The following is a 15,796-nucleotide window of genomic DNA, read 5'->3' as shown; positions in this document are numbered from 1 at the left end:
TGTTCTACACAGAATATGCACTCAATAAAGACAGTTCCCTCCCTGCGCACCCCTCCCTCCTCGCCCCCCCGATGCACACACACCCCACTTTCAAATCAGTGACACATAGGCTGGACTCTGCTTCCGTAGGGGTTCAGGAGGGAGGTAATACAATTAGCCCAGAAATGGAAAAACTCTTGGCCTCATTTTGTGTGGCCTCTAGGCGAAGCAAGAGAAGCCTGTTCAGCCACTCATGTCCCCAGCTTCCCATTCATTAACTGGTGCTGTGCTACGTGCCCCAATTCAGGGCTGCATCTGGTGGGCAGAGGAACGGGTGGCTTGGTGAAGAAGAGCTCTCTTATTACCGCTGGAAATGCCCCTGAGCTGAAGTGAGGCCTCTTCTCCGTAACAAAGAAATCTGACAGGCAGCTAACATCGGAGAGGCTAGCCGATCAAGAGCAGCAGAAGAGAACGGAGCCCGGTCGAACAGACTCGGCTCAATGCCATTTCGGTCAAGGAGATAGGGCGAGGACTTGGGGATATGTCATCGGGGTCTGGGGACCACGCCTGTCAATATTTTCCTGTCCCCTTTCTTCTAGAAGCTGTGGGGGGTGGCACAGTTTCAGTGGGAGCCATACAAATCCCCGATTTAAAAAGATAAATGCTGGGTCAGAGGGAAGGGTGAGGGAGAAGGGATCGTCAGTGTACTTTTTAATTACCTTCTAAAGGGCTTTCTTAGTCATGTTGTCAGGTATGGTTCTCAAACAGGAAATGAACAAATTACATTTAAGTCTCCGGGAAACTGTATCCGCAGTACAGTGGTTCACACAGTACATCACATTTCTGAGGAATATATTCCATAGGTATCCTGGAGTACATCTTGGATTCCACACACTAATCATTTATTAGAGAAGCAGCGTGGCTCAGTGGAAAGAGCAAGGGCTTTAGAGTCAGAGGTCATGAGTTTGAATCCCAGCTCGGCCACTTGTCAGCTGTGTGACTGTGGGCAAGTCACTTAACTTCTCTGGGCCTGAGTTACCTCATCTGTAAAATGGGGATTAAGACTGTGAGCCCCATGTGGGACAACCTGATTCCCCTATGTCTACCCCAGCGCTTAGAACAGTGCTCGGCACATGGTAAGCGCTTAACAAATACCAACATTATTATTATTATTATTATGGATATATAACTTTTCCCTTGAAGAGACAGGCTTCCTAACCAAGTTTTGAACATTTTAAAAAAGTCCCAAAACCCAAATTCACCCTTATCTGGCAGTTACTGTACTTCAACAAAAAATGTATTTTTTTTTTTTGTTTGAAAACCTTGTTATCAGAATAGGCTTTGCATACATTTTTAATTAGTATTCCTTACTCACCTGAGCACCTCTATCTCTTCTGATGTGTATCGCTGCCCTTGTGGTTCACTTGCTTGCACACTTCTAACAGTCTGAGGTTTATTATTCAAGGAAAAATCAGGTCCCAGTGGAAAGAATGTTCTAACAGGCTGACTTGATTTAACTGGTGTGGGTTTGTCTTTCTGAGATGAGCTTGACATAGATTCTTTCAATGCCTCTGCTCTAAAATAAAATGGCACAGAGAAACACAGCAATATTGTATTATTACAACTTCATATTTTCTAGTGAATTTTTCATGTGAAGCTCCCTAAATCCAGTATTATTACCAAATAAGTATCTCAATATATAAAACAGTGTATACATTTACTCTAAGAAAAAAGTTAGACACTTTTGGAAGTTGTATTAACCCTTCCAGGATACACTCAAGACAACAGTAATGCATGGAGGCAATCTTTCACTTCCCTTATATTTTCCTTTTTAAATCTCTCCTTGCCCAATACGTACTTGACTCACTTATGTGGAGGGATTTGAAAAGACCAGGCTACTTTAACAAGGGTTCAGTCTATACACCTGCGTAGCGAAACAATCCTTTTCACATAAAAACTCACCAGCGGTGTCTCAACCTCCCACTTTTTCTCCTGCTTCACTCCCAGCTCAGGCTTTTTGTGCCCTCACCTCCCCCCCGCCCAAGCAAACCCTTTAAATCTTCCTTGCTTTCATTTTCTTGTCTTTGACTCATTGATCATGCCTTTCCTCCCTGCGGAGAACTCCTTCTCCCTTCAAATCCACCAATTACTCTCAATCTACAAAGGCTCCTAAAAATGCACATCCTTCAAGAGGAATTCCTTAACTACTTCCCCATGGTCATGTTACTCCACCCCCCACCTCGGCCCTAACATCCCTACCTTTTCCCCCTAAAAGGCCCTTATTGGTCATCCACAAATTTACCTAAATCCTTCTCGAATCCATTGGTATTTTACTCCTGAGGCATTAAATTCCACATGTCTATCACCTGTTGTGTAAAATCAGGTAAATTGTTTTTGCTTAAAACATTGCATCCTTCAGGCTTCAAGGGGTGGTGGTTGACACTTGCAGAATAAGACTTTTTTGTTTGCCTTGATCATATCTTTCACAATTTTGATAAACTCTCAGGTCTGCCTTTCCAGACTGAAAAATCCTAATCTTTTAATCTATCCCCAAACAGACAGATCATTCAAAATTAGAGGGAAACTACTCACCTATCCAATGCTTGTCGAGCCAGTTGTTTTAGTTTAGTTTGCAGGGCCTGATCAGAAGTTTCATTAGACTTGAAGGGGGAAAAAAAAAAGATACCAGGATGTTGTAAAGCCAACTAATGGTGAACGCGTAAACACCTTTGGTTTCAAGGCTCTGAACTAGGTTGCTCCATCTTACATATTCACTCTTCACTTGCTACTCTTTCATTCATTCAATAGTATTTATTGAGCGCTTACTATGTGCAGAGCACTGTACTAAGCGCTTGGGATGAACAAGTCGGCAACAGATAGAGACAGTCCCTGCCGTTTGACGGGCTTACAGTCTAATCGGGGGAGACGGACAGACAAGAACAATGGCACTAAACAGCGTCAAGGGGAAGAACATCTCGTAAAAACAATGGCAACTAAATAGAATCAAGGCGATGTACAATTCATTAACAAAATAAATAGGGTAACGAAAATATGGTAACGAAAATATATACTCTTTAATCCTTCCAGGCTCACCTAATTATACCTTGCTTTCAACTTTCCTGCCTCTGATCTCTATCATTCATTCAATAGTATTTATTGAGCGCTTACTATGTGCAGAGCACTGTACTAAGCGCTTGGAATGAACAAGTCGGCAACAGATAGAGACAGTCCCTGCCGTTTGACGGGCTTACGGTCTAATTGGGGGAGACAGACATACAAGAACAATGGCAATAAACAGAGTCAAGGGGAAGAACATCTCGTAAAAACAATGGCAACTAAATAGAATCAAGGCGATGTACATTTCAATAACAAAATAAATAGGGTAATGAAAATATATACAGTTGAGCACACGAGTACAGTGCTATCCTCATCACCACAATCATAAGCACTGACTGAGTGCTTACTGTGTACAGAGCACTGTGCTAAGTGCTTGGGAAAGTTCAATCCAACAGAGCTGGCAGACATGTTCCCTGACCACAACAAGCTTAGAGTCTAGCTCGTGTCATTCTCCAAACCTGGAACTTCTTCACTTGACCAAATATGCCAAACTAAAGCTCTCCCCATTCCAAAGCCCTCCTAAAAAGCCCGTTTCCCCTTAGAAACCTTCCTTGACTTAGTCACAACACCCAGATGAATTAGACCAACACCCAACCACAGCACTTGTGTATTTTAATCCCATCGGCACCTGGATATATGCATATCTTTTGTAGTGATATTTATAAAAACAATTATTTGTTTTGTTGTTCATCCTGGTGGGTTTATACTGTTTCCTGCTTTACTTGTTTCTCCTCAGCTTTCACTTTCTGTTAGTAATTTTTGTCTGTGTCTCCATTACATTGTCTCTATATGCTTTCTGAAGACAGAGGACGTATATCTTACTACTGTTCTCTCTCAAGCACTTAGTAGGTATTCAATAAATGCCACTGATGCAAAACCCTTCCTTCTAAAACTATAAGCTTTGATATATCCAGCAGACATTTTCTAACACGCTAAAAGAATAACAAACTAATATTTCATTAAAACAAGCAGGATACATGACATTAAAATCTAAAAGAAACAAACCTTAAAAAATGATATTTTCAGGTGCTTTAAACTACTTAACCTCAGGAATTTTTCAACTGTGACAATGATACAATCCTCCCAGTATTGTACCCGGCCAGCAGGAAGCTTACGTAGGGAATACTTAATTAAGGAGCTAATTCCCACTCTGTTAAGTATTCCCTACGTAAGTTCCAATTCTATTTATTTATATATATTACCGATGCCTGTTTTACTTGTTTTAATGCCTGTCTCCCATCTTCTAGACTGTGAGCCCATTGTGGGCTGGGATTGTCTCTATCTGTTGCTAAACTGTACTTCCCAAGCGCTCAGTACGTTGCTCTGCACACAGTAAGCGCTCAATAAATACGACTGAATTGAATAAATGAATGAATACAGGAGGAAGGAGCTAATCCCCACTCTCTGAGCTTTCAAGTGTGTATAGAATTCAGTCATCGTGACCAAAGGGGTCCTGTATTCAAGAGGGGTCCTCTGGGTATCTGGTTCTGCTGCAGTCACTAAGGCTGCATCTTGCCAAGGGCTTCAGTCCCTCCAGGAAGGTACTCCTGTGCTTTTCTACCCCCAACTCTGTGTGACCCTGGACCAGTCAGGACCAGTCCAGCCAGAACCCTAGATAGGCCCACCCTAATATCTGTATGTGCATGCGTGGGCACGTGCAGGGGGCTAGGGGAAAGAAAGGAGGGCGGGGATTGCTGAAACACATGTGTCCCTGTGAGCTGCTGGGTCAGAGGCCCTAGAAGTTATAGAGACTTCTGTGCACTCTTCTCCTGCTAGCGAGAGACTACACAGGTTTGAAACAATCAGAGAGGTGGAAGAATGAGGGTGAAAAGAAGTTCTCATAAACCATCCTGCCCCGCGCCCAGCTGGGCTGAGATCAACCAAATCCGGTGTAAGCTCCCTCTAGAGTCTAAGCTTGTTGTGAACGGGGCACACATCTACCAACCTAGTGGACCCGTGGCCAGAGCCCGGGCTTGGGAGTCAGAGGACGTGGGTTCAAATCCCCCTCCGCACTTGTCTGCTGTGTGACCTTGGCAAGTCACTTCACTTCTCTGTACCTCAGTGACCTCATCTGGAAAATGGGGATGAAGACTCTAAGCCCCACCTGGGACAATTTGATTGTCCTGTATTTACCCCAGTGCTTAGAACAGTACTTGGCACATAGTAAACGCTTAAATATCATAATCATTACTGTTATTAACTTGATTATATTGTAGTTTCCCAAACATTCGGTACTGTGCTCTGCACCCAGTAAGAGCTCAATAAATACTACTGATTGGCCGACTGCAGGGCTCAATTTTGCCCCTTTCAGTTTATATCACTTTCCTTCAGACTCATTATACTAAAGTGGGTAACTCCCAGATTATTTTTTTTAACTGGCTCAAAGGCAATTGAAAATTGATCTTTACCTGAAAGATCTCTGAAATTTTTGACTTTCTTTTCCTCAATTTATAATTTGTTTATTCATTCCTTCTCAGCAGTACAAGGGTACACATTTCTCAATTCCTATAAAATCATCTATATTTATAAAATCACCTAATGAACTCGATTCTCTCACTTTTGATTTTCCTAATGTCACTTCCTGATAGTCAACCTGGCACTAAAAGCATTTTAACTCTAGTCACTCTATCATTTAATGCTCAATGCCTTTCTAATTCTTCACTTCAGAGTAACTATAGCACTAGAGAGAACAGTGTACCTCGTGCAATTTAAATCCAGATGAAAGAGCAATTTAAGTCCACAGTACCATGTGAATACTTAAACCTGGGCAGTTTAAAAGTGTACCAAATGCCATTCTGCTAACCCTGAAAATAACTTTTAATGCAAATTTTACTTTTCCAAATGATAAAACCTTCCCAATCCACCTCTTGCTTCAGTATTTAATCAGCAAAAGAAAATGCAAGAAGAATGATTCAGACTTGGTGGAGTTACATCATGGTGAGTTCTTCCTCGAATGAGTTACTTTTGGCTTCTGGGCTTTTTAAGATAAAAAGGTAGTACCTGCAATTTTCTGAGCAAACATTTCAAATGGTAACGTAATGATTCCTCTCCTGAACACTGTCAAATTCTGGTGATGTTAATGGCAGACACACAATTTCCATTTTTCAATTTCCACATGAATGAAGATTGCATACAGCCTTTAAATCATTACATTTAAACAGCTACCCAAAAATGTATCTTGTTAATAAATTAGCCCAAATAAATATAGTGAGTGAATTGAAAGTTACCTCACTGTCTTTTTTGGGTAGGATAGCAATTCAATTTACAGAAAATTTAGAGGCCATTGTGAAGAAACAAAGGACCGATACAGGGAGAATAGCTTGTGTTTCTGGTCACATTCGGCCAAGAGAAAACTAGATTCCCACTCTAGCAGACAGCACGACTATAACTGACATCAAAATTTTGAAATGAAAAAGAGAGAATTATCATTTTGTGGCTGTAGTACAGGCACTACCTTTTTTTTTCAGCCAGTTAAGGGCAATTCATGGTGAAGCGGAAGAATTTCTTACCATAATATAATTTCACCAAGTAAACCTGTAGCGTAACATACTGTTTTCAGACAGAGATCCACTGCTTCTGTGTACAATTCTATTGCCTCTTCTGCGTTGCCTTTATCATCTTCATCAAAAGCCTGCGTAACGAGGAAATGGGCCCGCTCCAGATCCATCTGTTGTTTTGACTTCAAGGGATCCGAGTTCTGAGATTGAACTAGGTGTAAAAGATATACGGAGTTAGCTGACATTGGAGAGTGTTTTAAAAAAACGAAACAAAAAACCACCATCGGCAGAGAGACAATAAGATACTTCTACTATTATATTCCATGTCCCGTCCTATCAGCTACCACCCTCAGACCTCTGGTGTCACCTCCTCACTTGTGCATTTGCAACTATCTAAGGTACTTCTGTATACATCGAATTGTACATCTCTGTACATGCTTTTCAATTTAAGCACATACTCATCCCCATATCCATTTTCCCATTTCCTTCTTCCATCTGTGAGACTTTTTTACCTGCTGGATTCCTCAAGGGCCGGAATTCTCTCTTCTAACTTTGGTATTCTCCCAAGCACTTAGTATAGTGTTTTGCAAACAGAAAGTGCTCAATAAATACTAGTGATAGATGGTGTACCTCTACTCTTTCTATAAACCAAAAACTAAAGTCCTTCTACTGCATCGATACAGTTTATGTTCATATACCTCTCTCCCTAGGCTTATAATTTCACATAATTGCACGCGATTCCAATCACCCTTCCAAGCAACTTTAAAAAGTCTAGGAGAAGTTAATTCAAGGGAAGCTGAACATCTTGCTTACATGTTGCCTACAAACCTAAGTTATTAAAAGGGTAAGCTCTCAAAGTAATTATTAAAGATTCATAATTTTACTCTGCCTAATCTACAGTTCTCTCTGATATTTGCTACTCAACCACCTAAATAACTAGAAACCAACCTCCATTTATGTTAAAAACAGAAAAAATACAATGTGTTTTCCAACTGCTAGATGGATCACAGTGTATGCATGATGTGATGGGGACGGTGGGTCCTGCACTGGCCTTTTCAAACCCATGCACATAAGTGAATTTCACCATTATTGGTATCCATTTCAAATACAGAGGACAACTCAACTATACAAACACACATATACATACATATACATACCTATGTGGATAAGATTACTTGTGAAAGTGATACTTCATTACAGAATCAGCACTTACAAATATAAATTATGCAATTGTTACCCAGACTCAGATCTGAAATAGTGTTCAATTCTCAATGGACATATATTTTCAGCTGTAATTAAAAGGCCTTCACCAACCTGCTGAATAAAGAGCTTGGACTCTTTCCAAATATTCATTTATTTTATCCTGAATATTTTCTAGACTTGATCCTGCCATGCCAGCATAAATCAAGGCTTGTGCAGCTTCCTAAAACATAAAAAGGGGACAATTTTAGAGGGTTACAAAAGAACAGCATTTCTCTGAATTTATATTTTGCTTCCTAATTCATTATTAGGTAAATATTCCGGTATTGTCAGTGTTATGAGGTTCTAAGTAAACCTTTTCCAGTAACCGTTATTTTTGATCATCCCATATTTGTCTTCATTTTCTGAGTACTGCAAATTACACAGAGAAAATCTAATGGCATAGTTGAAATATATGTCTCTTGCTGAGATATCAGAGTCTTTCAGTTCCCTAGCCACCCATCTTCCAATGCCTGCTGTTGGCTACATGGGAATTTGGCAAGAGAACGTGGCTAGTTCAGGGGAATCCATTACTACTATAAAAACAGATCAACTGCATGTCTCAGTGGTGGTACGAGATCTCTCGCTTCCTCAAACCCGAGCCCTAAAGTTAAACTAAAGTTGGTTCAACGTTCATCTCTTGCTGTTAACGGAACAGCTTAGTTCCCCAGCAGCCCTATTTATGGAGTGTGTTCATACTGTTTAAGGAACTCAAAAAGGCACCTGGCAATAGTATTGTGGACACAGTGTGCAAGGGATTGTCTTTCAGTGACACTCATCCATATGGTTGGAATCACATACTTTCCCCTGCATGGGACTCTTTCCTTACTCAAATTCACTAGACCTTTGCCCTCTCCACCCTGAAAGCCCTCCTAAAAGCCTACTCCTTCAAGAGGCATTTTCCACTTCTCACCTGGTTATGCCATCCCAACAGCCACCCATTACACTCATCTGAAAAGTTATTTAGTTTTTGCTTACTTGCTATATCTGTGTTTTCAACAACTACGGCGGAGCGTCTACGCTATTTTTGGAAGCACAGGAAGAACAGTAACCGAAAAGTTTGTCAATACAGAAAAACATTCTCGTGAATAAAGACCTACCACCAAAACAAATATACAAAGCCCACTTCTACAAGTGAGACTATTTTCTGACTTTCATAACTTTGAAAAACCTCACAAAAATAACACATATTATGCTTCAGAAAAACGAGCAATACCAAAAGCAACTGCCCTATATTTCCAGAAGTGCTACTCCCAATCAGTTCTAATTTAACGCCAGAAAAAGGGTCATTGATCCAATGGCTTTTTTCAATTTTAAAAAAAAGCCAGGACATACTTAGGGTATAATCAACAACTTGCACTTTTACAGATTGCCTACTTAACTTGGCTGCACCTCAGTTCCCTCCTCTGTAAAATGGGGATTCAAAACTTGTTCTTCCTACCTACTTAGACTGTGAGCCCCACGTGAGACAGGGACTGTGCCCACTCTGATGAACCTGTACCTACCGCAGCACTTAGAACAGTTCCCGACCCACTGTAAGCGCTTAAGGCCGTAATTATTATTCTCATTAAAATATCGCGACAAAATCAAGGCTCTATCCTTTTGCATTTGGAAGGTTGAATTCGGGGGCAGAGGATTGGCCGGCCAAAGGTGCCCACCAAAGTGTCACGCACTGAGTGCGCCGAGTAAGCTCCTTGTGGGCAGTGAACTGTCAAATGAACTCTCCCAAACGATTAGTATGGTGCTCTGCACCTAGTAAGCACTCAATACAAGCAACTGTCTGATGGACATATAACATGACCCATTGTAATCCCACAGGGATTCCAATCAGGGAAAAGATGTACTGACACATCCAAACGCTTCGGTGGACTCTAAGTTGTTCTTCAGTGAAATCAGGTTTACAGTCGAGCCGAGTGTTGGAATATAAAGCAGCGTGACTGAGGCAGCGGATTGAAAAGTAGCGTGTTTTACTGGCAAGACCCCGGGCTTGGGAGTCAGAGGATGTGGGTTTTAATCCCAGCTCCGCCGCTTGTCTGCTTGTGACCTTGGGCAAACCACTTCACTTCTCTGTTTTGGGTATCTCATTTGTAAAATAAGGATGAAGGCTGTGAGCCCCACGTGGGAAAACCCGATTGCCTTGCAACTATCCCAGCTCCTAGTGCTCGGCGAACAGTAACGGCTCAACAGATACCATCATCATTATTATTATTATGAGAAGCAGCATGGCCTAGTGGATCAAGCGGGGGCCTGGGACTCAGAAGGTCGTGAGTTCTAATCCTGCATCCACCACTTGTCTGCTGTGTGACCCTGGGCGAGTCACTTTACTTCTCTGGGCCTCACTTCCCTCATCTGTACAACGGGGATTAAGCTTGTGAGCCCCACGCGGGACAGGGATGCGTCCAGCCCTGCATCTCCTATCTGCCCCGGCGCATAGAACAGTGCCAGGCACATAGTAAGTGCTTAACAAATACCATCATAAGTATCCCAGAGCTTAGTACAGGGCTCTGCCCAGAGTAGGTGCTCAGTAAATACCATTGAATGAATGGATGTTATTATAATAATAATGATGGTATTTGTTAAGTGCTTACTATGTGCCGAGCACTGTTCTAAGCGCTGTGTCGGTCTCTCGTCAGTAGCTCAAGGGTGGTGCTTGGCACATAGTAAGTGCCTAATACCATCGTTATTATTACCCCCCCCCCCCCCCCCCCGATCTGGAACTGGGGCTCGGGAAGGATTCAAGAAGGTGGTTTCCACGAGATGGTGGGGGGGGGGGGGGGGGCGGGGCAGGACACTGTGGGGGCATTTCATTCATTCATTAAATCATTCATTCAATTGGGTTTATAATAATAATAATAATGACCGGTTATGCTGAGCGCCCGTCACTGGGCAGGGATGGTCTCTCTCTGTTGCCGAATTGTACATTCCAAGCGCTTAGTACAGTGCTCTGCACATTAGTAAGCGCTCAACAAATACTATTGAATGAATGAATCATGGCGTCTGTTAATAATCATCCTAATGTTGGTATTTAAGCTCTTACTTCGTGCAGAGCACTGTTCTAAGTGCTGGGATAGATAGAGGGTAATCAGGTTGTACTACGTGCAGAGCACTGTTCTAAGCGCTGGGATAGAGGGTAATCAGGTTGTACTATGTGCAGAGCACTGTTCTAAGCGCTGGGATAGAGGGTAATCAGGTTGTACTACGTGCAGAGCACTGTTCTAAGCGTCCCAGAGGGTAATCAGGTTGTACTATGTGCAGAGCACTGTTCTAAGCGCTGGGATAGATAGAGAGTAATCAGGTCGTACTATGGGCAGAGAGCACTGTTCAAAGCGTTGGGATAGAGGGTCATCAGGTTGTACTACGTGCAGAGCACTGTTCTAAGCGCTGGGATAGAGGGTAATCAGGTTGTACTATGTGCAGAGAGCACTGTTCTAAGCACTAGGATAGAGGGTAATCAGGTTGTACTGTGTGCAGAGCACTGTTCTAAGCGCTGGGATAGATAGAGGGTAATCAGGTCGTACTATGGGCAGAGAGCACTGTTCAAAGCGTTGGGATAGATAGAGGGTAATCAGGTTGTACTACGTGCAGAGCACTGTTCTAAGCGCTGGGATAGAGGGTCATCAGGTTGTACTACGTGCAGAGCACTGTTCTAAGCGCTGGGATAGAAGGTAATCAGGTTGTACTCTGTGCAGGGCACTGTTCTAAACGCTGGGATAGATAGCGGGTAATCAGGTGGTACTCTGTGCAGAGCACTGTTCTAAGCGCTGGGGGAGACAGAGGGTGATGAGGTTGTCCCAGGTGAGGCTCCCAGTCTTCATCCCCGTTTTCCAGGGGAGGTGGCTGAGGCCCAGAGAAGTGCCGTGCCTCGTCGGCCGGCGGACAAGCGTCGGGGCCGGGATTCGAACCCACGATCTCTGCCTCCCCAGCCCGGGCTCCGGCCACCGAGCGCCGCCGCAGGCGCTGGGCGGAGAGAAGAGGCGACGACGGGGGGGTCCCCCGTGGGGCTCCCGCTCGACGGCGGAGGGCACCGAGGCCCAGGGAAGTGAAGCCGCCCCGCGCCCACCCCCTCCCCGGCCCGGCCTCCTGCGGACCAACCGTCCTACGAGCCCACTACCTTGTAGTAAAAGACGGCCTCCTGGTAGCGGCCGCCCTGGTCCCGCTGCACCGCCAGCTGGGCGAACTGCACCGCGTCCCGCTCCAGCGCCGCCGCGTCCATGGCTTGTCCCGCCCCGCCCCGCCCCGCCCTGGGCGCGCGCCCGGCAGCGCATGCGCCCCGCCGCCCGGTGCCCCCCCCCCGCCCCCCCCCTCGGGCCCTGCCGACCGACCGACCGACCGACCGACCGTCCGACCGGCCGGCGGGGAAACGACGGGGAGAAAATGGGGCGTCGGGGCCCCGTTCGGTTGGGTTGGTGCCCTGGGCGGGCCCGGCCTTGGGGCTCCTCCGCTGCCGCCTCGGCCGCCCCAACTTCCCCGTGACGCCTCGGCCTCCGCCTCCGCCTCGCGCCCCCTGACGCACGCGCCGGGGAGGTCGGCGGGGAGGAAACGCGGGGAACGGCTCGGCCGCGCCTGCGCACACGCTCCCGTCCCCTCCCTCCCTCCCTTCTTTCCTTCCTTCCCTCCCTCATTCACCCACTTTCATTCATTCACTCATTCATTCACATTCATTTATTCACTCACTCATTCATTCAATCACATTCATTCATTCACTCCCTCATTCATTCAATCACATTCATTCACTCCCTCATTCCTTCAATCACATTCATTCACTCACTCATATTCATTCACTCATTCATTCGTTCACTTCATTCATTCATTCATTCACTCTCATTCATTCACTCACTCACTCTCATTCACTCACTCTCATTCATTCATTCATTCACTCATTCATTCACTCTCATTCATTCATTCTCATTCATTCATTCACTCATTCCTTCATTCAATCCTTCCTTCCTCCCTATTTATTGAGCACTTACTGTGTGCTGAGAAGCAGCGTGGCTCAGTGGAAAAAGCCCAGACCAGGAGTCAGAGGTCATGGGTTCTAATCCCGGCTCTGCCACTTGTCAACTGTGTGACTTTGGGCCAGTCACTTAACTTCTTTGTGCCTCAGTTACCTCAACTGTAAAATGGGGATGAAGACTGTGAGCCTCACATGGGACAACCTGATAGCCTTGTCTCTCCCCCAGCGTGTAGAACAGTGTTCTGCACATAGTAAGCACTTAACAAATACCAACACTATTATTAATATTATTAATCCCCCTCCACCCCTTGTCAACTGTGTGACTTTATGCAAGTCACTTCACTTCTCTGGGCCTCAGTGACCTCATCTGTAAAATGGGGATGATGACTGTGAGCCCCACGTGGGACTCCCTGATTACCTTGTACCTTACTCCAGATGAGGTGTACATCCCCTTGATTCTATTTATCGTGATTATCTTGTCTTGTTTCGTCCGTCTGTCTCCCCTGATTAGACTATAAGCCCATCATTGGGCAGGGATTGCCTTTATCTGTTGCCAAATTGTACATTCCAAGTGCTTAGTACAGTGCTCTGCACATAGTAAGCGCTCAATAAATATTACTGAATACTCCAGCACTTAGAACAGTGCTTGGCACATAGTAAGCACTTAAAAAATACCACCACTATTATTATTATTGTTAGAAAGCATTGTACTAAGCACTTGGGAAAGTACAATTCATTAACAGATAGAGATCATCCCTACCCCACAACGGACTCACAGGTTAGAAGGGGGAGACAGACCAGACAACAAGTAGAGAGGCCTCGACGCCATCCAAACACCCATGACCTTCTGAGTCCCAGGCCCCTGCTCTCTCCACTAGGCCATGCTGCTTCTCATAGTAATAACGATGGTATTTGTTGAGTGCTTACTGTTTGCCGAGCACTTAGCGGTGGGATGGTTGCAGGCTAAACGGGTTGTCCCATGCAGGGCTCCCAGTCTTAATACCCATTTTACAGATGAGGTGCCTGAAGCACAGAGAAGTGAAGTGGTTTACCCAAGGTCACACAGAGGACAAACGGCAGAGCGGGAACTGGAACCCACAATAGAATTATCTATCTATGCACATCATTAATAAAATAAATGGAGCAATAAATATGCTGTGGTTAGGGGAGGGGGGTAGAGCAGAGGGAGGGAGTAGGGGCGATGGAGAGGGGAGGAGCAGGGGGAAAGGGAGGGCTCAGTCTGGAAAGGAAAGCTTATTCTTTAGCAGATCAAGGTTTCCAATTCCCCTTTGCTTTATGCTGAAAAAATGGGATTCAAGCAAGGTGCATCTGGGTTCATCCTGCCAACTAATGGGACAAGGCCCTGAGGCTACAGTTTGGTTCCTTAACATACACTTACCATAAAATACTCATTTCCCCAAATCAGCTTCAGAAACCTCCTACTACCTGGAACACCTATCTTTTGCCTTTAACTGTTCCATCATTTTGAGTGTGTTATAATGAAGCCCCCAGTCAAGCATCGGTCTCTCTACTGTCTTACACACCTTCATGGATGTCCAGTGTCAGTAGCATCATCTTTAATCAATAAAAGCAATTTCATATGTGTTTATAGTCAGTGAATTGTATTCATTGAGTGCTTACTGTTTGCAGAGCGGTATATTAATTCCTGTGTATTCATATTGTAATAGGTACAATATTAACAACATAGCAGGCACATTCCCTGCCTACAACGAGCTTACAGACTGGGGATGGGGGGTGGACCAGAAATTAATACAAATGAAATTACTAATATATATATACAAGTGCTGTGGGGCTGGGAGGAGGGATGAGTAAAGGGAGCAAGTCAAGGCGGTGCAGAAGGGACTGGGAGAAAAGGAAATGAGGGCTTAGTCGGGGAAGGCCTCTTGGAGGAGATGGGCCTTCAATAAGGCTCTGAAGGTGAGGAGAATAATTGTCAGATATGAAGAGGCCAGGATGTGGGTGGGAGGTCAGTGATGAGACGGAAGAGATCGAGGTAGGGTGAGAAGGTTGGCATTAGGAGTGTGTGAGCTGGGTTTTTAGGAGAGACTTTAAGTGAGGTGGAGTTGGGGGAAGGTGATCGAGTGCTTTAAAGCCGACGGGAAGGAGTTTCTGTTGGATATGGAAGTGGCTGGGCAACCACTGGAGGTTCTTGAGGAGTGGGGAAATACGGCCTGATCGTTTCTATAGAAAAATAACCTGGGCAGCAAAGTAAAGTATGGATTGGAGTGGGAAGAGATGGGAGATGGGGAGGTCAGCAAAAAGGTTGCTACTGGCTGGTAGATCAAGGAGGAACAGGATAAGTGCTTGGACTAAGATGGTAGCAGTTTGGATGTTGAGTAAAGGGTGGGTTTTAGTGATGAGGTGAAGGTCGAACTGGCAGGATTTAGTGATGGGCTGAATATGCGGGTTGAATGAGAGAGAGGAGTCAAGGATAATGCCAAGGTTATGGCCTTGTGAGACAAAAAGGATGGTGGTGCCGTCTACAGTGATGGGAAAGGAAGGGGAAGTGCAGGGTTTGGGTGGGAAGATAAGGACTGCTGTTTTAGGCCTGTTAGGATTGAGTTGATGATGGGACAGCCAAGCAGAGATGTCTTGGAGGCAGGAAGAAATGCGAGACTGCAAAGGAGAGAGATATCAGGGCTGGAGATGAGGATTTGGGGATCATCTGCAGAGAGGTGGTAGTTGAAGCCACTGATTATTATTATTACTTTGTACCAAGCATTCTTCTAAGCACTGGGGTAGATATAAATTAGTCAGGTTGGACACAGTCTCTGTCCCACATGGGGCTCACGCTCTTCTTTTCCATTTTACAGATGAGGTAACTGAGGCCCAGAGAAGTTAAGTGACTTGCCCAAGGTCACACAGCAGACATGTAGCAGAGTCATGATTAGAATTCAGGTCCTTCTGACTTCCAGGCCCGTGCTCTATCCACAAAGCCACGCTGCTTCTCTGAGCTAATGAGTTCTCCGAGGGAGTGGTGAAGATGAAG

At 44.7% G+C, this 15,796-nt stretch overlaps 1 protein-coding gene across 4 annotated transcripts in view; it reads right to left on the bottom strand.

Annotated features, from left to right (window-relative positions):
• CAPN7 (calpain 7) overlaps positions 1-15,796 on the bottom strand; it is a 74,845-nt gene that overhangs the window by 20,736 nt on the left and 38,313 nt on the right. For 2 of the 4 annotated variants that reach the window (XM_029070805.1, XM_039912830.1), the window contains exons 1-5: positions 11,944-12,055; positions 7,908-8,016; positions 6,647-6,804; positions 2,572-2,639; positions 1,355-1,555 (exon numbers count right to left, since the gene is read on the bottom strand). In XM_029070805.1, the coding sequence (XP_028926638.1) occupies positions 1,355-1,555; positions 2,572-2,639; positions 6,647-6,804; positions 7,908-8,016; positions 11,944-12,045 (638 nt within the window). In that variant the 5' untranslated portion in view covers positions 12,046-12,055. Of the gene's footprint in view, positions 1-1,354; positions 1,556-2,571; positions 2,640-6,605; positions 6,805-7,907; positions 8,017-11,943; positions 12,056-15,796 lie in introns of those variants that run through there. The other 2 variants (XM_029070806.1, XM_029070808.1) reach the window with 2 other exon arrangements.

This window comes from Ornithorhynchus anatinus, chromosome 8, assembly GCF_004115215.2.
Source record: "Ornithorhynchus anatinus isolate Pmale09 chromosome 8, mOrnAna1.pri.v4, whole genome shotgun sequence".
NCBI lineage: Eukaryota > Metazoa > Chordata > Mammalia > Monotremata > Ornithorhynchidae > Ornithorhynchus > Ornithorhynchus anatinus.
Note: the sequence above shows the minus strand (reverse complement) of the source record. Positions and strands in the feature narration are given on the sequence as shown.